Source organism: Chrysochloris asiatica, unplaced genomic scaffold (genome assembly GCF_000296735.1).
Source record: "Chrysochloris asiatica unplaced genomic scaffold, ChrAsi1.0 scaffold00002, whole genome shotgun sequence".
Lineage (NCBI taxonomy): Eukaryota > Metazoa > Chordata > Mammalia > Afrosoricida > Chrysochloridae > Chrysochloris > Chrysochloris asiatica.
Genome location: NW_006408520.1, coordinates 17359035 through 17383265, shown reverse-complemented (window position 1 = coordinate 17383265; position 24231 = coordinate 17359035). Strand labels below are relative to the sequence as shown.

Sequence of the window (24231 nt, the reverse complement as noted above, 5' to 3'; positions counted from 1 at the left end):
CAGGGTCGCTATGGGTCAGAACCGACTCAACGGCACATAACAACAACAACTGTTGAGTTGGCTTCTATTCATGACAATCCCATGCAAAACAATATGTAATATTGTCTGCTCCCACATCAGCCTCATGATCACTGGCATGTTTGAATATGTTGTTGACTTCCAGTCTTCGGAGTTCATCTTCAAACATTACAGTGAACTATGTTCTCTTGTGATCCTTGGCGTTTTCATTGACTAGAACTGCAAGGTCGGCGGTTCAAACTCACCAGCCGCCTCTTGAAAATCCTATACAGGGTCATTATGAGTCGGAACTGATTCGGAACTTAGCAGCAACAACAGATTTCAAAAATAAATTGCCAGGCCTTTCTTCCTAGTCTGCTTTAGTTGGCATGCTCTAGTGAAGCATACCCTTCTTGAGTGACCCTGCTAGTATTTGGAATATTGGCGGTATGGCTTCCAGTATCAAAGCAAGTCACCACAAAATGACAGACTGACACATTTGGTATGATAATCAGCTGCGGTTAATATTTAGCTGTAGTTATCTCAATTTTATTTAAATTGTCCAACCTATTTATAAGTGTGCATCATGACAGGCTAAGGACAGCATTTCAGATTATGAGTATTCTGGAACACTTAACTGTTCTCATGAGAAATTTGTACATAGACCAAGAGGCAGTTAAGGAAAACCTGTTGTTGTTATGTGCCATGGAGTAGGTTCCAACTCATAGCGACCCTGTGCAGGGTTTCTGAGGCTGTAAATCTTTACAGGAGCAGAAAGCCTCATCTTTCTCCCGCTGGTAGTTTCGAACTGCAGATCGTGAGATGAGCAGCCCGATTTGTAACCACTATGGTTTAAAATTAGGAAAGGTGTGCTCCAGAGTTGTATTTTTTTCACCATACTTACTTGGTTCAATGTCTGACATATAGATTATAATTTTTTACTCTAATTCTGTAATCAAGCAATTTCACAGAGATAAATGAAGCTATATGTCAATTTGATGAACGTAGATTTGCAGTAATGCTTGTCTGACTAATAGAATTTACTGTACCAATGGTATTTGTTTATCAGCTTCATTGTTATTGTTAAGTGCCATTGAGTCAGTTCTGACCCACAGTGACACTGTATAGGGTTTTCAAAGAGCTGCTGGTGTGATTGAACTGCCAACCTTGCAGCTCAACCCAACTATGCAGTCCATTGCATTAACCCACAGCAGCACACCAGGACTCCTGTCCACTGCACAGCAGTCAACAAATAAGTGAGCTGTGGACAGGACAGTCTGAGGGCATACAGAGGGCTGGGCCATTAGAGAGGGACAGGGTCTTTGTGGAGTGTCTTGCTTATTCCAAGAAGTTTCTCCTGCTTATTCTCCCAATTAAATAAATGCACGTCATTATATCTAGTTCATGTAATTTTTTTTCTTAACTTTTCAAAACAGACCTGGTGAAAATGAAAAAGTCTTTTGAGAGAAAAGTAATTCTTGCTCTTAAGTGTCTAAGTGATTGCCCTGTAAGCTGAGAATAATAAACTCTGTCTTTTCTGTGCCTTAAGGCTCTCCCTTATAGGCATTGCCTGCCATTTCAATTTCTCTCATCTTGTTTCCTTTGCTCTAGCAGTGCTATCATCTTGCTATTCAATCTGCACACCAACTGTATTCCTGCTTCTGGGTGTTCTTTGTGCTTCACCACTCTTCTCTTCCTCTCTGTCCACCCAAGGTCATCATGTGGCTTTACTTACTTAGTGTCTCAGTATAATTGTTGGTTCCATCAGAGAAACCTCTCCAGTCATCCTATCCGAACCATTCTTTTTCTTATGACTCTGCTTAATCTTTCTCTTTTACTTTGTTTGTGTCATTTTTCTCCTGGAAAGGAAGCTGTTTGAATGAAGGAATTTTTTCTGACTTTGAATTTATGAGGAAACTAGAGTGAATGGCATATTGCATATTGGAAATAATAAATTTAGGAATACAAACATTTCCTGGAATGTTGTTAGGTGCCATTGGATTGGCACCAACTCAAAGCGACCCTATGCACAACAGAACAAAACACTGCCTGGTCCTGTGCCAACCTCACATTCATTGCTGTGCCTGAGCCCATCACTGCTGTGACTGGGCCAAACCATCACGTTGGAGGTCTTCCTCTTTTTCTCTGACCTTCCACATTGCCAAACATGATATCTTTCTCCAAGGACTGGTCTCTTCTGACAATATGTCCAAAGTATGAGAGATGAAATCTGTAATGGTATCAGGGAAAATCCTGCTTAGGAATTTTTTTTTTTTTTTTAATGTGTTGTTAATCATTAAGTGGATTAAAAAAAAAATCAGTTACGTACTTGATGATTTCTTAACCATTTCTCTGATTTCATCTCCTACCACTATTCCTAGCTCAGCTTGAGTCAGATTGACCATTGGGGTTCTTCACATACATGAGACAGGTTTCTCCTACTGTCGCTACACTTGCTCTTTTTTCTGTTTGTATTATTCTTCTCTAGATCACCCCACTTCCTTTTTCAGTTTTTAGATATATCTTAGTTTCTTGAAAATACGTTTGAATATGAAGAAACAGCTCAACTCTGTGTTCTCTAAATACAGTGTCCATCTTAATATTTATTTATATTGACAAAGATGAGCATGTCTTTAATCTTATTTGTTACAGGTTTGATTTAGCTATCATAAGCATTTTCTTGTTTTTTCCTTTTATTATAGAAAGAGGTGAAAAAAGAGCGAGCTGTGGTTGACAAGGTGTTTTTTTCAAGACTAAGAAAGATTCTGAAAATCATGGTTCCTAGAATGTTTTGTAAAGAGGTAAGTTATGAAATTATAATACTGTTCTCAACTTTCAAGGTTACATGAGATTGTTGTTGTGATTGTTATTGTTGTGTTAGGGCCCCAAAGTTGGTTCCGACTCATAATGACCCTCTGTAGGGTTTCTGAGAAATTACTGGTGGGTTTGAATCACTAACCGCATTGTTTAACAGTCCAGTGTGTATCCTACAACACCACACCAGGCTCCTTACGAGAGACTGGAGAGAACTTAATCATCATTTTGGTGTAGTTTTCTTTTGTGTGAGCATATATAAAAATGGGATTACACTCAGACTTTTCAATCTCCTCTTACATTTTAAACTTTTTTGCAAGTATCCTTGAGTTTTTCTTAAAATGAGTCTCATTGTACAATTCCTACTATTTTCACTGTGTCTTATTTGTATCATAATTGCTTGGTTGATTTTTTTGTTTCTTCTCTTTTTCAACTGGTCATCTTTCTAAAAATGAATAAAAACATTCAGCTTCTTATAGGGTAAATCACAACCTGGCATTGGCTTTCTTTTCAGTATCTTCTACTTAGAAGATTCTTGGCTGTTTTATAACCGGGTCCTGAATTCTTATGCTTTCATATGTTCACAATGGTCACATCTATGAGAATTTTTCCCTGGTAAAAACAAATTAAAAATAGCTTTATGCTCCTTATTTTCTTTGTGATGCTTCTCATGACCTTCCAGCCATAATTGTTTTCTCATTTGTGTAGCCTACCTTCTTTGACATACAGGTGTGTCTGGAAAGATTTGTATATTACCTTCTTATTGGTCCTGGTATGGTGCTGTAGGATAATGCCTGGACCACAAGGTTGGTTTGAACTGCAAGGTTGGTGGTTCAAACTCACCAGCCACTCATTGGAACCCTATGCCAATTCAATGGCACATAACAACAACAACAACAGCATTGGTTAACATGGAGCCATAGTAATACACTGGTTAAGTGCTTGGCTGCTAACCGAAGGTTTTCTATGGGAGAAAAGTTTGGCAGTCTACTTTCATACAAATCATTGTTGTTTGTTGTTAAGTGTTGTTGAGTCGGTTTCAACTCGTAGCAACCTTGTATAGGGTTTCCTATGGTGAGCTTGAACTGCCGACCTTGCAGTTCAAACCAACCTTGCAGTCCTGCTCATTAACCCACAGCACCACAACAGGACTCTTACAGCCTTGAAAATCTATGGGCAGTTCTACCCTGTCCTATAAGATAAGTTGGTATGGCAGTGGTACTAGCTACTGGTTTCAGGAGTCCTGGTGTGGCATTTTAGGATAATCACTGGGCCTCAAGGTTAGTTTGAACCATAAGGTTGGTGGTTCAAACTCACCAGCTACTCCTTGGGAACCCTTTATAAGGGTCTCTGTGAGTCAGAACTGATTTGATAGCACTTAACCATAAGAACTGGTTTGCTGCTCATTTGACTGTTAACTGGGATAGGTGTAACATTGGATAGACCTTGGGGAGTTAAGAGAGGTGGTGTTGTTGTTATTTCATACCATCAGTTTGTTCTGACTCATTGTTGGTAATGTGCTGTGGAGTAGGTTCTGACTTATAGCAACCCTGCACACGGTTTCCGAGGATGTAAATTTTTATGGGAGCAGAAAGCCTCATCTTTCTCCCGTGGAGCAGCTGGTAGTTTCGAACTGCTGACCCTGTGGTTCGCAGCCCTATTCGTAACCACTACGCTACCAGAGGTCCTTATTCTGACTCATAGGGACCTTGTCTGTATAGGATTTCTGAGGAGTGGCTGTGAGTTTGAACTGCCACTTTGTGGTTCAAACTGACCTTGTGGTCCAGTGCTTATCCTATAACACCACATCTAACTTGGCCTTCCCACTACTTTTCTTCTAGGTTTAGCTCCACTGTCATTTTAATGTACCACCTTTGATGGATAGAAAAGCAGTTCAAGAAAAGCTAGAGTAAAGCTTTGAGTTTAGGGACCAAAACTTTTTGTCAAGATAATACTTCTTTTTAACGTTCTAAAAATGCTTTAATTTAATTTCTGTATTCTGGTTTATTTTAGACAGGGTACTTGATACTTATTGCTGTAATGCTGATTTCTCGGACATATTGTGATGTTTGGATGATTCAAAATGGGACACTTATTGAAAGGTACTTTCTCCTTCACCTTCCTCTTACATGTATGAAATACTGATTTGTCTGTTATTTAAATTGTATTTTAGTGCATGAATAGATTCTAAATTAGGCATAATAGACTAAGTTAAATTAAGTATTTGTTCATGTTGTCAGTAAATATTTATTGAGCACATCTGTCTTCATGGGAATATACTCGTGAACAATAGAGACCATATTACTGAGATTTGCTGAACTCACAGCTTCCAGAGGGTTACCAGTCCATTTGCTGGTTAATTGATCCTGACTCATGACAAAATCATGATGATCTGTGTGTGCCAGAGAACTATGTTCCATAGACTTTTCACTGGTTAATTTTGTGGAATTTAGATTGGTAGGTCTTTGTCTGGGTGGATGCATACCTCTTTGTAAACAGAGAATTTAAAGTACTGTAATGAAAGTTTTTGAAAGTCTAACTTGGAGATATGAAACTAATGGGTAATTTGGAGGAAAGAATCAAAGCATTTAAAAGAAGTACATTGAAATGTTCATTAGCAAGGAATATATTTTTTGGACTTATCCCTTTTTGAAGCCAATACTTTTAATATTTTAAAATTATTCTCTTCTGTAGTATATTATCCATTCATTGCCATTGATAATTTTGAACTTAGAATGTTAAAAAATAACATTGGGATATCTTGGGTTTGTTTATGCATTTACCATTTACTTGTTCATGAACAGTGAATTTTTCGATACCAATTTAAATGTTAGAGTAAAAAGATTTTTTTTCTGAGATTATATTTTTTTTCTCTATGGGTTTCTCACAGTCTTTTTTAAAAAAACATTATTTTGATGGTAATTGCAAGCTTACAGAAAAATTGCAAGAGTAGTATAAAGTCATTTACAATTTTTAATTTTCTCTATATTTTTAAGCTTCTGGTTTGTATGAGACCTTTACTATTTGATTAAATGTTTTAAAATACTGGAATGTATAATAATTTTATTTGAAAATTAATACATTGATCTAGTGTGTTGTTAAAGCTACATTGTAAATAGATTTATCTGCCTTTTCCTTTTTGCCTTTTTCAAAGTACATTTACATTCTAGAGTTCTTTCTCAAAAGAGTCTCAGAGACTTACTTTGGTCTATAATGTACTTCATTTTAATATCAGTCTTCTAGACTTACTTGTTTATAATGGCAAGTGACTTTGGAGGCTGGGAAAATCTTAACAAGACAGAGTTCTTCAAGGTGGAAACTGTAGAAATTCCAAGATATAGGAGAATCATTCCTTATTGCTGTTGTATATAGTAATCAAGATATATTTTATTTTCATTTAGTTGGCTGAAAGCAACACTTGAAATTTTTTAGAGTTCTTTTATAAAGATTATAATGTATATTTTAGAAGTAATTATGATGAGGGCTACTTTGAAATTCTTTGTTATTTTTCCCCCCTCAGTGGAATAATAAGCAGAAATAAGACCTTATTCAAGAAACCATTTTTCAAATTTATAGCTGCTACTCCAATGGTAAACCATTGCTGAATGATGGCATGTGCTTTACCACAGTTTTATAAGATGGTCTTGTGTGTTTTGTAGCCTGGACAGTACTGAAACACTCTGGTTTTTATTGTAAAGTTTTAGTTCAAACAATTTTAACTAAACCTCGGAGCTTTTTGTACTATATTAGTTGCTTTGTGTTTCTAAAAATTCTTAACTGCTTATTAAAAAAAAAAAAATTTTTTTTTTGTGTGTGTGGTTCCATTTTAACTTCTCTCTAGTTAACTTAAAAAATGTATTGGAGTTACATCAAAATTGGACTATATTTTTGTATCTGTCTACAGCAACATTTTCTGAAGTATGTTTTGTGGAATACTAGCTGGAGGAAACATCACATGCTACTAACAACTCCTCTTAGAGAATTAGATTAGATTGTACATGTTATACATTAAAAAACATTTAGAAGTTATTTGGTAAAGACATCTATTTACTTTGTTTAACCTAAGATTCTTAAATTTATTTTACCATGAAACTTTTTTTTCTGTACAAGACCAGTTAAAACTTGGTATTATTTACCTACTCCTAGATGTAAAGCAAAGGATTTTTCTGTCATATATCAGTCATTTTTTGGATAGTGGTAGGTTTAAACCATTTGGCTCAATGGTATTCAAAATAGATTTTATTTACATTAAAAGTTATTTGAAAAGAATTCTAAAATCAGATACATTCTTTTTAGCACATCATGGACATATAGTAGAGCTTTTACTTACATGAGTTAATGATTTTCAGACATTATTTTAAAGTAGTGGATCCCTTGCTTTAAATAAAGTATTAAAACATTTTAAATTTTTTAAAACTTAACAAGCAAAGACAAAACAAAAAAAATAGATAAAAAAGGATCTGGTCTAGTTGTGAAGTGTTAAAGGACCTGAAATAGCTGCAGAATTATTCTGATACTCCGAGGAACCCTACTGTGTATTCCCAATCAAACATTTACTCCTAGGGTCTGCAAACTGTAGTCTACAGGACCACATCCTGCTGCTGTGTTGTAACATTTTACTGAAAAATGCATTTCTGCTTGCGTTTTATTTTTCATTGATAGCTTTGAGTAACGACAGCATAGACCTATGTCCCACAAAGCCTGAAGTATTTATTGTAGACATTTTTAGAATGTATGTCGACCCCTCATTAATGTACCTTCTTGCCTTCTGTACACATAGATAGAAATAGGGACATTTAAAATTTTTTTAAATAAGCAAATGGCTGTTTTTTGTTTTTGTCCATATTAACATGTCCCAGGGTCTATAGAACTGATCATTACTTTTTGGTTATCTAAATCCCTTTTAGGAGCTCTGGTAGCTTAGTGGTTACAAGTCGGGCTGCTAACCCCAAGGTCAGAAGTTCGAAACTACCAGTGGTTCCGCAGGAGAAAGATGAGGCTTTCTGCTCCCCTTAAAGATTTACAGCCTCAGAAACCCTATACAGAGTCACTATGAGTCATAACTGACTCCACAGCACATAACCGTCACCACCAACAAATCCCTTTTGGAATCCTGGTCTGGCGCCTCAGGATAATGTGCTGGACTGCAAGTCAGTTTGAACTGCAAGGTTGGAGGTTCAGACCTACCAGCTGTTCCTTGGAAACATTATGCAGGGTCACTATGGGTCAGAAATGACTCAACAGCACTTAACAAGAATAAAACTCCTTTTGGGCTCCTGGTATGGTACTGTAGGATAAGCACTGGACTGCAGACCAGCTCAGCTATTTAAATTTACCAGCTACTCCTTGGAAACCCTGTGCAGGCTTGCTGTGAGTCTGAATGAACTTAACAACAACACAACAAACCTCTTTAAAGAGCTTTGATAACATAGTGGATTCCAAGGTGGGTTGCTATTTGCAAGGTCAGCAATTCCATACTACCAGTTGCTCTGAGGGAGAAAGACCAGACTTTCTGCTCCTGTTAAGATTTACAGCCTCGCAAGTCCTATACAGGGTCGCTATGAGTTGTAACTGATTCCACAGCACATAAACCACTACCAGACCCATTTTGGAGTCCTAGCATTGTGCTGCAGGAGAAGCATCACACTACTGACCAGAAGATTAGTGGTTTAATCCCACCAGCCGTTTCGTGGAAACCCTGCACAGGGTCCCTACAAGTCAGAACGGATTCTATGATACTTAACAACACTGTCAAACCCCCTTCTGTATGGTAGCTGTCTTAGTTATCTAGTACTGCTATAACAGAAACAGCTTTAACAAACAGAAATGTGTTTTTTTCAGTTTAGGAGGCTTAGAAGTTGGAGTACAGGGTGTCAACTCTAGGGGAAGATGTTTTCTCTCGGTTGGCTGTGGGGAAAGGTCCTTGTCCCTTCGTAGCTGCTGTTTCTGGTTTCCTCATGTGATGCATTGTTAAGTTACACCCTGCTCTAATACTGCATCATTAACATAGCAAAGACATCCAGTCCCAAGTGGGATCATAACCAGAAATATAAAAATACCAGACCCATTGTCTTTGAGACTTTTTAGACTCGTTGTGACCCTCTAGGATGGATGAAACTGCCTACAGTTTCCAACACTGTAAATCTTTGCAGAAGCTGACTGCCACATCTTTCTTTTGTGGAGTGACCTCTGACCAACCGAGTGGTGCTTAGAATGCATTTTTTTTAGGACACAATTTAATCTATAATAATAGCTTGAGTCTTATTTTTAGTAACCATTTTTACTGCGTAAAGAACTAGTTATTTTTAGTCCTAATTGTTTGTAGCAAGTTGTTTAAAATGATAAAATTTTACAAGTTGATCAAGGATGTTTTAGTGTGAAAAAAATTTTTAAGCGTTTTTTGTTTTTTGCCGATTCCTTTGGTTCAGTAAAAATTCCCAAGAATAATTTTATAGGTTTATCAAAGTTGTCTTCGTGTTATGTTTTGCTTCTTTTGCAACTAATGCATTGCATGTGGTGGTTTGCAGTGGTATCATTGGTCGTAGCAGGAAAGATTTCAAGAGATACTTATTCAACTTCATCGCTGCCATGCCTCTCGTAAGTGTAATTCTTTAAAAACCTTGCTTACATTGTAAAAGTGATATCTTATTAAAATCTTTAACAATCTTTACTATATTATGTTAAGATTTATGATACTAAGTTTCTGTTTTAAGTTTAGCTTTATAATTTATATCAGAATATTTTAGTAATGTTTAATGGAAACTGGTATGCCAGATAGAAAATTAAAATGTTCACTTATAGCATAGATAAAGCGTCCTGATTTTCTCACTTATGGCCTAGCTGATATTTTGGTTTGGATAATTGTTGAGGGAGACTCTTCTGTGCTTTATAGGGTGCTTGGCAGCACCTCTAGCCTCTACCCTCTAGATGCCAGTAGTACTTCATCTCCATCCAGTTGTAGCAACCCCAAAATGTCTTGAAGAATTGCCAAACATCCATTGTGGGGGGCAGGGGGGCATAAAATCATCCTGGTTGAGAACCACTGCTTTAGACCGTATGGTAACTAGGACCAATTATGCAGTGTAAGTTGAAATTGGAACAAAATTTTGAGGGTGAAAGAGAACCTTGATTATAAGGTTGGATTAAATTGAAAATTTGTTAGAAATTCTAAAAAACCTTGGAATAAAGGGATGCATACTTACAGATCTTTTAAAATAAAAAGTTGGTATCAGTTATAATGAGGAAACTTCAAAAACTTTGTGGGAAAAAACCCATTCTTTTAATTCCATATTTCCACATACTTTTTGAAGCCCCTTGTAGGTTGTGACTCAGCAGATCAGGAAACCAGATTTGAATCTTCAAATACTGTAGGAAAGAAACAACATACTATACTACTGGAGAGACAAATTACATTCAGGTATATCAATCAAAAGTAGAAAGTAAAAAAAAACTCACAGGGGGAAGTTATTTATATATATCTATATGCAAAATAGCCATACAATTGGGTAAAAAAATAAAATCACTTAGATATTAGTGTGACTTGTGAATATAATCAGCAGATGGGGAACAAAACTTAAGATCTAAAGTTTAAAATATAGCATGTAAAAAACAAAACCCCATGCATAAAAAAATACTAGGAAAAATATAAAATATGTTGTGTTGAAGGTGTTAAGGGAATTTTCTTTTAAAATCATAGATTTTGTAATGAGAAAAATTAAGCGTTTATTTTGAAGCAACAGAACCCTAAAACATTCTCAATGTGAAAGGCCTGAATGTTTGGGCTCGTTTTCTGGGTGAACAGAATGATGCTGCTTTCAGTCTGTGTTTTCTTACTAGGGGACTTCAGAAAGTTTTTGAAAAATTCCATTATCTTTTCATTCCATTTTTCCATGAATTTTTGAAACCCCCTCATGTTTAAGAAAAGAGACATTCCTTTGTGTGTGTGGTTGGAAAGGGGTTGTATTTTTAAAGATACATGTCAAGATTTACCATGATATTTATGGACTAATAGAAAATCGTACATGGAGAGGTGTAATACCTTAGATAGAGTTACGTAGGTAACAAATTTACTTTCTCTGGTAAGGTACCCACCAAAACCCACTGCCATTGAGTCAGTTCTGACTCCTAGTGGTGGTATAGGACAGAGTAGAACCACTCGACTGTAAATCTATCCTGAAGCAATCGGCCTCATCTTTCTCCCACAGAACAACTGGTGGGTTCCAGCTGCCGACATTCCGATTAGCAGCCCAGTATTTAACCCACTGCACTACCAGAGCTCCTTCTGGTGAAAAATATTCTTAGGACCAGGATACCTCAGCCTTTTCATTTTCTAAAAATGAAAAGTCTTCATGTTCTGGAAACATAATGATCTTTAGGTTCTAAGACTTTAATGAAAACCTTTACATTCTAAAAACATAATAATCATCTCAAAGTAAAGATAAGATGGAATAGGGAGAGGGAGAAAGAAGTTATCAGGTGTTATTTTGAGGGAACTGTTACATTAGGAAGGGTGGGAGGTACTACCTGCTGGGAGCATGCCCTGGAAATAGCTTCCAGCTAGATTCCGTTCCCTATAGGAAATGACTAGGAATGTTTATCAGAAAATAGGGTAGCAATTATTGACCATATAATACACAAGGTTGTACTTCAGATGACCAACTAGATTACAAATTACAAAGTTTCCCCCTCCCCACCCCTTCTCCATTTTTTACCATACAGTTTTCCACACATAATATGCCCACATAAAAAGTGTGCACACATGTAGTGCATATGAGAAATTAAAAAGTGAGGGTGTGTATGCATAGTTTAGGGGGAAAACCCTTTATAATGTGTATGTTATATGCATTGAAAAGTGATATTTAGATATGGTACTATCTTAAGAGTTGACCACCCCCCAAAAAAATCCCTGATATAACAGTAGAAAAACACATTATATTTTATATACTGCTTAATCATTGGCATTGTGATACAGTGTTCCCCAACCAATAAAATGTCAGAATCATTTCTAAGGATATATGCATACCCTAATAATCCATCATTGCTTTAGGAAGTCATTGTTAAGATTGATAAGCCCTGTGCCCCACCTGTTAGTATCACTTGAAAACTGCTGATATAGGGCAAAGAACCCTGAACTTAATTTCTGAAGACTTTGTCTCAAGTTGTATCTTTTAATCACATAGCTATGCGTTTGGACAAGACACTTGATAGTTTTGCATCCTGGTACCCTCATTTGAATAAATCTTTTCCAATTTTAAAATCTGGGAAATAGGCTAAGGTAGGCATGTTTGTTAAACATATTTTTTTGTTGTTTGATGGAATTTTATTACTGTATTTGCAAAGTTAGATGTTTTGGCTAAGATGAAGAAGCCTTACTATATAGTATTAAACACTACTGTGGTTTTTATTATTCTGCTTCATTGGTGCAAATGGTTAAAGTGCTAACTGCAAGGTTGGAAGGTCTAGTCTACCTAGAGGTGCCTTGGAAGGAAGACCTGGCAGTCTACTTCAGAAGGATCAACCAATGAAAATTGTATGACTCACAAAGATCCAGTCCCATTGTGCATGGGGCTGCCAGGAGCCTAGTCAAACAAAACTAGTAAGAACATCTTGCAGACCATATATTGCTTGGAACATGCTTGTACACTTAACAGGATTTATTAATCAGGTATTTTTTTAGCACTTACTTTATGCCAGACCCCACACTAGAAGAAACTGAAGATGACCTTGAAGATACAAGCCCGGCCCTAAAGGATCTTATGTTGTGTTGGGGAGCACACACTATTGTCAACAATTACCTCAGGTCGTTGGGATATATCTTGTGGAGCATATATGAGATGCATTCAGTATAGTGCTATTGGAGGGATTAGGAAAGAGGCTGAGTTCGTTATACAGTACTTTGTTTTTGTTAGGTACCATCAAGTTAATTTTGACTCACATTGACCCCACATGACAGTAGTATTGCTCCATAGGGTGTTGGTTTTCTTGATTGTAATCTTTATGGCAGCAGATCTATAGGCCTTTCTCCCAATCTTCTGCAAAGGAATCACTGGGTGGATTCAAACCACCAATCTTTACCAGTCAAGTGGTTAAACTTTGCACCACAGGGCTGCTTTGCAGAATATTGGTAGCAAGGTAAGAACTGTAGATAAGGACATTCTAGGCTGAGTGCAGACGAAGCAGGTCCAGAGTCTGGGAACTGGAGATTATTAACACACCAACCTAGAGATGAAGCTGGAGTAATAAGTGCTTTGTTCTTGTTGTTGTTGTTAAGTGTTGTCGAGTTGGTTCCAACTTAATAGCAACCCTGTAGATGGTTTCTGAGGGGAGGCTGGTGGGTTTGAACTGCTGACCTTGTGGATCACAGTCCAGTGCTGATCCTACAGTGCCACACCAGGAATCCAAGTGCTGTATTTAGGAAGGACCTTTTATGTTGCATGAAGTACTTAAGAGCAGATTCACTGGCACAAACAACAGCAACAAAAATGAGTTAGGACTTGTATGGCTGGGACTGTAAGAACCATGTGAGAATTGTAAGCAGCAGAATGTCATTGTCACATGAGTGTTTTAAGAGCTCCATATGGCTGAATTTTGGAGAATGGACTATCGAAGGTTTGTTGTGGTAGTCCTTATGCATAAGGTTTCAGTTTTTAAAAATAAAATAAAATGTAGTTCTCTAGAATAGTAGATCTTTTCTGGATATTAACGTTTTAATATCTTGTCAACCTACGCATTCTAACTTGACGGTATTTAAATTTTTCTAAAAGGGAGGAAGGGGTGAGGAATCCCGTATTGGCCCTCCCCCCCCCAAAAAAAAAGTTGAAATCTAAAGTACATCAGGAAAACTAAATACATTGTTAATATATGTCAGAATAGAAAATAACTATGCTTTGTTAATGCTATGAGACCCAGCTTTATTGGGCCACCTGGAAACATTCTTGTATTATTTGGGTTTTGCATCATTTGTGTTTTGCAAGGACAACTAGAGAAAATTCATATCCAAACATGAGTTCATAACTGTGGAATCATTGATTTTAATATAATCGTGGGAAAAAGTGGTAAAGATGGTTCTATAAGTAATTGAAAAATAGCATTCATGGATATTAAAATTTATAAGTATTTTATGTTTGTTTTTTATCAGATGCAAATATAGAATTCCATTGTCTAGGGTTGTGGTACTGATAATTGTCATCTTAAAAGCAAGTCTTTACATTGATAGAAAGGTAACAGATTTGGCTTGTTTGTTTGTCCCACACCCCAAAACAGGCAAGGTACTTCTCATATGCTGTTTAATGGCACATTCTAAAATTAAGTTCCAAGTGAAGTTTAACATAGGGCCATTAAAGCCAGTTGCATTTAGTTTACCGTGTTTTCTTTGTGTCTTTATAAATTCTTAAGTAAAACAGAACTGAATTGTATCAGTTAAACTATCAACTGTGAAAGCCTTAGGTTTTGGGACGCAGCAAATAATAGAAAAATAAATAAGGCTAATAAGTAGAATTGAAGCTAGACTAATAACATTTGTTTGTTTGTTTTAGATCTCTCTGGTTAATAACTTCTTGAAGTTTGGCTTAAATGAGCTCAAACTGTGCTTCCGAGCAAGACTTACTAAATACCTCTATGAGGAATATCTCCAGTAAGTGATAAATGACTTTATTTTAAAAATAGCAAAAGTATTCTTAGAGACTAGTATATAGAGAAATATGGCAGCTATTTGGAATCTACTCTTAGCTCTTTCACTAATTGACAAGCCATTTCTTCTCTAGATTTACCTCTAAAATAAGTAAGAACCATCTTTAGGGCCTCTTGTGGCTTCCAACTTTTCTGTTTCTAGAATTTACATTGTGAGGAAAATGTTAGTAATCGTTTTGCTTTAAAAATTCTTTTCTTATTGCTATTTTAGAGCTTTCACATACTACAAAATGGGAAACCTGGACAACAGAATAGCTAATCCAGACCAGCTGCTTACACAGGATGTAGAAAAGTTTTGTAACAGTGTAGTTGATCTGTATTCAAATCTTAGTAAGGTAAGTGTGTCTGCTCTTAAAAAATATTTGTTAATTTGCTGAATTTGGAATTGAAGAAAATTTACATAGAATTGACTCAAAAGAATAGCAGCAAATAAACTTTTAATGCTTTTATAAAACAGTTATAATTTTAATTATAATAATATTTTGTGTGCGTTTGTGAGATGGTTTTGACCAAGAATTGGTAATTAATGTCTTACTATTACTTCATGTTTCAAATTCCACATCTTATTGTGCTGTTGTTATTGGTGGTATTGGATGCTGTCAGGTTGATTCTGATAGCAACCATAAGTACAAAAGACTGAAACATAGACCAGTCTGTATCATCCTCATAATTGTTACTATGTTTGGACCCTTTTTGTAACCACTGTGTCAGTCCATCTCACTGAGGGTCTTTCTGTTTCTCGTTGACCCTGAACTTTACCATGCATGATGTTCTATTCCAGGGACTGCTTCCTCTTAATAAACTGTCTAAAGTACATGAGAAGAAATCTTGCTCTCCTTCCTTCTAAGGAGCATTCTTGCTAAACTTCTTCCAAACAGATTAGTTCCTTTTTCTGGAAATCCATGATATATTTAACATTTTTTCCAACACCATAATTCAAAAGAATAACTTCTTCTTCTTGTTAAGTGCCGTTAAGTTGGTTCCAACTCATAGCGACCCTGTATAGGGCTTCCGAGAAGCAGCTAGTAGGTTTGAGCCATGTACATTGTGGTTAGTAGTGCAGTCCTTATCCTATATAGCACCACACAGGACTCTGCATCAACTCTTATGACTTTCTTAATCATAGTGCAGTTTATGAATGCATATGAGGTGATTGAAAATACCATGGCTTGGGTCAGGCACACCTTAATTATCAAAGTGACATCTTTGCTTTGGAACACTTTAAAGAGGTCTTGTGTTGCAGAATTGTGCAATTCAATATGTTGTTTTCTTTTTCTCTTGTTTTTTTTAACTTTTAATTCTGTATTGGATGAAGATTTACAGATCAAATCAGTTTTCCATTCAGTAATTCATACATATTTTATTTCATGTCATTGATTGCAATTCCCACAATGTAACAGCACTTAGGCCAATTACTCCCTATGTTTCCAGTCCTCTTTTCTTTCCTAACCCTTTCTGCCTTCTGAACTATGTCCTTGGGCAAATGCTGCCCTTTTGATCTCAAGTGGTTGATTATTCTAAGGAATACATATACCTCCCTAGTGTTGCTGTTCACAGACCTATCATTATTTTTTTGGGTGGAGAAGGCGTGGGTTCATTTCCGACTTTAAGGGTGACTAAGGAGCATAGTGTCAGGATTCCACCAGTCTGCTTCCCATCAATAAGCTTGTTTTGTTTGCTAGTTTTGTTTTTCATGCTTCTGAGTTTTGTTTCACATTTTTTCCCCCACTCTACTACCTAGGACCTGAGGAGCTTTGGTTGCGTACTGGTTATAAATTGGGCTGCTACCCTCAAGGTCAGCAGTTCGAAACTACCAGCAGTTTTGTGGAGAAAGATGAGGCTTTCTGCTCTTGTAAAGATTTACGAGTGAAACCCTGTGCAGAGTCGCTATGGGTCAGAACTGACTCAGCAGCACTTAACAACAACCACCTCTAGGACCTTCTAATATAATATCCCTTTCAGAACAATTGGTAGTGGCAGCATTTTATTTTTTGACTTCTGCTTCCATTGGACTTTGATTGTGGATCCAAATAAAATAAAATTCTTGCTATTTTCTGTGTTTATTATGATGTTGCTTGTTGATTCAGTTGTGAGAATTTTTGTTTTCTCTGTGTAAAGGTGTGATCTATACTGAAGGCTGTATGTAGTCTTTGATCTTCATCAGTAAATGCTTCAGGTCCCCTCACTTTCAGCAACCAAGATTATATAATCTGCATTTTCAGGTTATTAATGAGTTTTCCACTGATGCTAATGCCATCTTTTTCTTCATATAGTCCAATTTCCTAGATTATTTGCTCAGTATACAAATTGAATAAACCAAATGGAACCACTGCTATTGTTGATTGGAACACAGTGACCTTGTAGGCCAGAGTAGAACTGCCTCATATGGTTTCCAAGGCTGGAATGTCTTTATGGAGCCAGACTGCCACATAGTTCTCATGTGAATTGGCTGGGGGTTTTGAGCTTTTTCTTGTTGTTATGTGCCTTGGAGTCGGTTCCGACTCAGTGACCCTGGACAGGGTTTCCGAGGCTGTACATTTTTACGGGAGCAGAAAGCCTCATCTTTCTCCCATGGAACAGCTGGTAAGTTTTGAACTGCTGACCTTGTGGTTCACAGCCTGATTTGTAACCACTATGCTACCAGAGCTCCTTTTTGAGCTTATTAGCTTGGTAGATAATAGTTTTAACTGCTGGACAATGGGGATCCTAACAGATTAATGCATTTGGTGAAAGGATAAAACCCTGAGGCACACTTTTCTTGATTTTAAACCGTGCAGTATCCCCTTGTACTATTTGGAAGACTGTCTTTTAGTCTCTGTACAGTTGCATATGAGCACAATTAAGTGTTCTGGAATTTCCATTCTTTACATGTTTATCCTGATTTGTTATGATTGGCATAAGGGGAAAAGAGACCCTATCTTCAAAGATACAAGTATTATACAAACTTTTATTAAGTCTTTAACAAGAGTAAACACAAGACAGAAACAAACATAGATCACCTGAGTGAGGGAAATCATAGACACCATGAGGAATTTCCAAAATTCTGTTTTCATGTAGTGACCTTTTATGTTTTATAGGGCACAGAGAACAAAGGAATCTCCTCCCACACCCATGACTGATGGCAGCAGCCATACCAACACATATGCATGCTGGGCCTACAGAAAGCAGGGAGGGAAATTATTACGAAATGGGAGATTTTTGTCTCTGAGACTCTTGGGGTATAACATTGCAATCAGGTGATCGTTAAGGGATATGTCCAGAAATGTTGGTGGAGGTGGGCCCCAAACACCCTTTAAATACACTCTGTTTCTAACTGTGACAGTTTAGAGGTGCTTGAGGTACTCAAGAAAAACAGGCACAAAATGGAATTAAGTTCTGCTGTGCTGGAGTTGTTCACAGGCAGAAAGCCTTAAAAAACCATGTTCTCTACAGCATGATGTTTTGTTGTTATGTGCCGTGGAGTCGGTTTCGACCCATAGCGACCCTGTACAGGGTTTCCGAGGCTGTAAATCTTTACGGGAGCAGAACGCCTCATCTTTGTTCCACAGAACAGCTGGTAGTTTCAAACTGCTGACCTTGAGGTTTGCAGCCCGATTTGTAACCACTACGCTACCAGAACTCCTTCTACAGCATGATACACATAGTCAAATGCTTTTTTGGGGGGCATAGTTCATAAAATACAGGTAAACATCTTTCTGGCAGTCTCTGATTTCAACCAAGATCCATGTGGCATCAGCAGTGCTATCCCTCATTCCATTCTATTCTGAATCTGACTTAAATTTCTGTGGTTGCGCTGCTGCAACATTTTGAAGTATCTTCTACAAAGTTTTATCTGCATATAGTGTTAATAATATTACTTGATAATTTCTCTTTTTTGTTGGATCATCTTTCTTTGGAATGGACATAAGTAACAACGGCCCATTTCTCTGCCTTGGTATCTCTACATCTATTATCATTTAACTGGTTGTCAAAAACTTCACAAGATATAATTTCAGTCGGTTTGAACTACAAGGTCTGCTTCAACCACGTGGATGGAGGGAAATGGGCAGTTCTTAGAAAAGCGATAGATAGATATCTACACTAAGATATCTTTTCACTTCATGCCAAACATTGTTCTTTACTTAGCTCTCCAGAAAACCTTTGCTAACTGATCCCAAACTAAAGAAACTCTGAAAATTGCAAATGTTTCAGTAATTCCATTTTCTTTTCTGCCATCATTACCACATTTTTAACTTTGATCTGTGTATGGGATGAGGAATGTGTGCATATAAAAAGTTTCATATTATTCCATAGACATAGTTATGCATTTTTATATATTGGTAGTTTATTCATTCTTTTAAAAACGATTAAATTAATTTATCTTTGAAATACTTTATTGTGATTTGAGTGGAAGTTTACAGCACAGATTATCTGTTTTGTATTCAGTAAATCAGTTTGTTTCATCTCAATGATTGCAATCCCCTCCATGTAACAACAGTTATCCCACTTCCTCCCTGTGGTTCTTATTTCCATTCCACTCTCCTTTCCAAACCTTCTGAACTTTGCCCTACAGCAGATATAACCCTTTTGATCTTGAATGGCTAAGGATTCAAATGGTGAGCATGCCTTCCTAGTATTGTTGTCCCCACTATATACTTATCTAATGCTTGGCTGAAAATCGGACCATGAAGGTGAGTTCAGTTCCAGACCTAAAGGGCCTCAGTCTCAGGTTTCTCCCGTCTCTTTCTGACCAGTAAGCCCAGTCTTTTTTTAAATTTTTTTTTGTTGTGAACTGAGTAATAAGTTTACATGGGAGAATATTGGCTTTACACCATCATTTCATTGCAGTGATTACAATCTCCTCCGTGCATCGCATCATTCAATAGTACTTGCTTCTATTCCCTCTGAGTTTTTTGTTTTGTTTTGTTTTGTTTTGAGGGGTAGGGGGATGTATACAAAAACACTCGAATATATAATATTTAAACAACCAAAGGGCACATTCTGCAAGCCTGCTTCTTGGCTGCCAGCACTAAGTCACTCTCTTGCCATGAGTTCAGAGTCCTCTGCTGCTCCCTCTCTCCATGTCCCCATCTCTGCTTCCGTCTCTGGTGTTGCTGTTTCTCTGGATAGGGATCCACATTCTGCTTGTGCTCTTCTACCTTGATGGTCCTAGGGTCTTCTGTTCCTGGACTGTAAGATTAACTACTCCCCCTTTTTGTTACAAAGCTTCTACCTTACAGTTGTGACAGTTGTAATTAGTCATGAAAACAATTACTGTTGAATTATATTAATCTTATCCCCATACCTTTTCACCTGACACGTCTAAACAAGATGAACACTATTCAGTGGGGACTCTACCTTCCCCTGCACACTCTTAAACTACACTCCCTCTTTTGAAAACTTGTAAGGCAATCACTTCATGCCTTTATCACCTCCTCATTTTAGGTAGCCAGTGTCTTATGTTGCCTGTTCATATACCCTGTAGACAGAGGGGATAGGATTGATACTTGATGTGAAGACTCGTTTCCTCTCTGTTGGAATTTTGAGCTACTATATAAGTATACGTCAACTTCATCAAATTGTAGCAGTTCACACTCGTTTCCTTTATCAAAAATTGTGTTGTTATCTTCCTCTAGTCAAGTTCTGATTATCAAGCCATCGAGGCTAGGTCAAATGGGTACTATCTGCAAGTGTGGGTGTTCTTAGGAATCTCCCCTCACTTCATATCAGCTGGATGCTTCACTCTCAGCTCTCGCCCTCTGTGGCTATGTCCTTCTTCATGGGCTCAAGAGTCCCCATGTCTCACCATAATTTGGACCAACCAACCCTTCCTCTTCTCTGTCTCATCTCCTGGTCAACAGGCGTCTATGGCATGTGGTTGAACTCAGCCCATTTCTTCATTGCTGCTGTTCCCTCTCTCTCACTCACCAGTAGACCAATGGTGTTGTCAGCAAGCTTTCATGCCTGCTCATGTGTTCCCTTTGAGTTTCAGTCTTGGAGGGGATTTATCCTGCAGGGACTTGATTGCTTGCCTTGATGGCTTCCCAGCTAACAACTTGCTTGTGCTACCATTTTTGTTTTGGGGTTTTTCTGCTGATCTTTCTTTGAAGATGTATCTTCTGTTGCTCTACCTGTTCCAGACTGGTCTGCTTATCCTTTCTGGTGGGAATGTCCTACCTCAGAAGGTTCTGGATGGGGCTCAGGATTACACCTAAGGTCCTACACACTGCAAAGGCTCCGCAAAAGGCCTATGTCACTGGGCAGGTTCTGGAAGCCCTTTTAGATATTCCAGTCAGCTATAGGCTGAAGAAAAAGCCCAGTCTTTTTATCCTTTATGTATTTACTTCAGGTCTTGTCACATCTGTAATGGAGAGCAGTATTGATTATAGTGGTGCTCACATACATACCATAATGTGCTTATTGTTTGAAACAGTGAACTGTTTGAACTCTGACTTAAATTATGAGTCTTAGTATGGTGCTGTAGGATAAGCACTTGACCACAGATTCAGTTTGAACTGCAATGTCAGTGGTGCAAACTCACCAGACGCTTCTTGGAAACCCTATATAGGGTCACTATGAGTTAGAACCAATCGACGGCACTTAACAACAACATTGTTGTCAATAAGTTTCAAATATGCTTTAATTTTATATCTAGTTTACTAATAATCTATGAAGCATAAAAAAGGCTTCATCTTAGTATAAGCCAATTAATAATCCAAGCCATCTTTCCTACTAATCATCTCAGTAATGATGTAGCTGTCAGTCAGAAGAAGGACTTGGATATAGACAGATGAGGGTAAGTCCAGAAGTAATGCTATAAAATCATAGAAACCTTTATTAAACAAAAATGTCCAAATGTGAAGCTGATGTTTCTCAAATTACCCTCCTTCTAGGTCTATACACTTCTGAAGGTGGAGTTTTCATCTTTCTGGCTTTACCCTGAATAATTCAGAGCTCTTTGATAAACTCTATGTTAAAACAGCAGTTTTGGCACCCTACCAAAACCCAAACTCACTGCCATCTTGTTGATTCTGACTCATAGTGACCCTGTGTAAGGTTTCAGGAACTGTAAATCTTTAAAGGAATAGAAAGCCTCATTTTCCCCCTGAAGAGTGGCCATTGGGTTTGAACTGCTGCCACCAGAACTCCTTTAGGGACTTACACCGTGTTTCTTTGAAACGTTCTTTGAATCTTGGGAACAAAAAGAAGTATGAAGGGGCAGAATCAGGGCTGTAGCATGCATGGCGTTAACATTTCTCAACGAAATTCTCATAGGAGAGCCCTTACTACCCTAGAAGAACAAGCAGGTACATTGTCAGAATTCCTCAGCGCAACTTTTCTGGCTTTTTTCTGACCCATACAATTTTCAGTTTTCTTAAAACTTCTTTCTAATAAGTCCTCATGATCATCCTGTGTCCTTTATGAAAATCAAACAAGTGTACTTCTTTGGAATCTCAAGAAACTGTTGCCACTACCTTCTGTGCTGGCCTCTCTGCTTTGAATTTAACTGGCCCAACAGATCAGAAGCCACTGTTTGATTTGACCTTGCTCTATGGGTTGTATTGCTAAATTCTAAACTTTTCTCAGGTTATCATTTGTTCATAAATCATCTTCATTAGGTTCTATCTTACTCAAACAAATGGGAATTTCAGCTCTTTGAGCTAGCTGATCGTGGAGTAATGCTTTTGCACCATCTAGGTGGAAGCTTGCTGAGGCCAGGATGTTGGCTTAAAATTGAAAATGGCTCCCTCTCAGCTCCTCTGGGCTATGAACCACAAGGTTAATGCTTCAAACCTACTATTTGCTCCAATGCACGAGAAGTATTTTTATGGTTTTCTTTGTGAGTGATCCCTATTGAGATTAAGACAAGTGTATTACTGGGAGAGCTTGTCTGCAGCCATGCACGGATCACACAACCATGTTTAAACACGTTTTGTTTGGAATAAACTCGGACAGGTACCAGTACTTCTTGGCTTACCCTCATAAAGTGATTAAACAAAACAGTTTGGGTTTCTTGAAAAACATTTCAAAATATGTGCAGCTGATATTGCGTCAGTAGGGTTGTCTCCATATGTGAGAGGGACAGGGCAGTACATTCGTATATTATTTTAGTTCTAGAATCTTTAATTTTGTATCAGAAGATTAGATGCATACTCCCTCAATTATTTGAATACATAGATGTTATCAAGCAATATTAGAGTAGGGAGAGCCTCTCATTTTGCATAAGGTGATACATAGAAGTCAGAAAGTCTGGTAGCAGATTTGAGGTTGTGATTATTTTGCTCCACGCCTTTTTACTATAATGAGAAATTAGTAACTCATAACTGACTCAGTGGCACTTAACAACAACACATGGTTATTTATCACAGTAAAGCTACTTTGTTCATGAAAAGTAGCAACGTTTTTCCCAGTTGATGGTTAGTAGATGCTGTTCAGGCTGTCTCCCTTTTTAAGTTTCTTGAGCAGGAACTGTCTTATATAGTCATTGATCTAAATACTATTTTAGTACTTTATATGCAATGTTGATAATTTTGTGTTAAATGTTAGTAACATTTTATATTCAACATAATTAGGTATCAATCTAGACAATCTGGTTCTTTGGTTTTAATTCTGTGTGTCCTAATTTTTATTTTACAGCCATTTTTAGATATAGTTTTGTATATCTTCAAATTAACAAGTGCAATCGGAGCTCAGGTGAGTTTGCTTTTATTTTATCTTAGAGATTACTGTAATACCGTGTTATGAATAGCTTGGTGATCTGTGAGAATTTTTGTGGACCTCAAGGAATATGTTTTCATAGGATGTACCAACATAGATGTGACGCTGATACAAAGTAATGTCTAAAAGAAATTTGGAGATAGCCATTTTAATAAGAATGGTAACATATCAGAGATACTTTTATCAAAATGCTGTTACATTTAAAAATATTTTATAGTAATATAGATGATTGACTATTGCATGAGTCTTATCACCCTATGTCTTTGGTATATATATAATGGTAAGAATGACCTTTAAATTTTCTCTGAGCAGTCTCACTGAAATTTAATTTTTATAACTTCATATGTCATATTATTATATACTTATAGCACAACCATATAGTAGTGTAGTTTTCTTAAGCAGATATATGTGTTTGTATAGATGAATTTTGGTGTTAATAATTTATATAGTAGGTTTTGTTACTTTCCATAAGACTAGTGAAAGCAGTTTTTATTTGAACTTTTTAATCTATCATCTTATCTCTTTGCTCTCCTGTAATCCATGTTTAATCATGCTTGTAGATTCTTTTACTATAAGAAAGTGAATAGGCCTAGTCTATCAGATCTCTATGCTAGAATATATTTTATGGTATCTATTATACTTTCATAAAGTCTCCATATATTTCCATTAATTGGACTCTGTATTTCTTGAAGGTAGGAACCATGATTTCTTATCTCTTTGGCCCATACTTAACAGTAGTTGGTGAAATGTATTGAATTGATCATATTTAATTTTCTTTTAAAGTCTCAAACACATGCCACGTTTTGCTAGTTAGTAGTAAAAAACCATGAATAAGAGAAGTAGAGGTCAGATGATCATATGTAGCATTGTTTAAGTCCAATAGAAAAACTTTGAAAACAGTATGTAGTGCCCAGGTGAAATGGAGGTAATATTTGAGGTGCTTTGGGGAGGATGTAGGTTTGCCAGACAGAAGAATAACCTCATTGAATGGCATGTTCAGGAAACACTTAGTTTTGTGTGACAGATAATATTCTT

At 37.0% G+C, this 24231-nt stretch overlaps 1 protein-coding gene across 4 annotated transcripts in view; it reads left to right on the top strand.

The window, feature by feature from the left end:
* Positions 1 to 24231, top strand: part of ABCD3 (ATP-binding cassette, sub-family D (ALD), member 3) — an 85039-nt gene that overhangs the window by 25759 nt on the left and 35049 nt on the right. For all 4 annotated transcript variants that reach the window (XM_006830945.1, XM_006830946.1, XM_006830944.1 and 1 more), the window contains 6 exons: positions 2700 to 2798; positions 4825 to 4913; positions 9339 to 9408; positions 14346 to 14443; positions 14711 to 14834; positions 23116 to 23172. In XM_006830945.1, the coding sequence (XP_006831008.1) occupies positions 2772 to 2798; positions 4825 to 4913; positions 9339 to 9408; positions 14346 to 14443; positions 14711 to 14834; positions 23116 to 23172 (465 nt within the window). In that variant the 5' untranslated portion in view covers positions 2700 to 2771. The remainder of the gene's footprint in view (positions 1 to 2699; positions 2799 to 4824; positions 4914 to 9338; positions 9409 to 14345; positions 14444 to 14710; positions 14835 to 23115; positions 23173 to 24231) is intronic.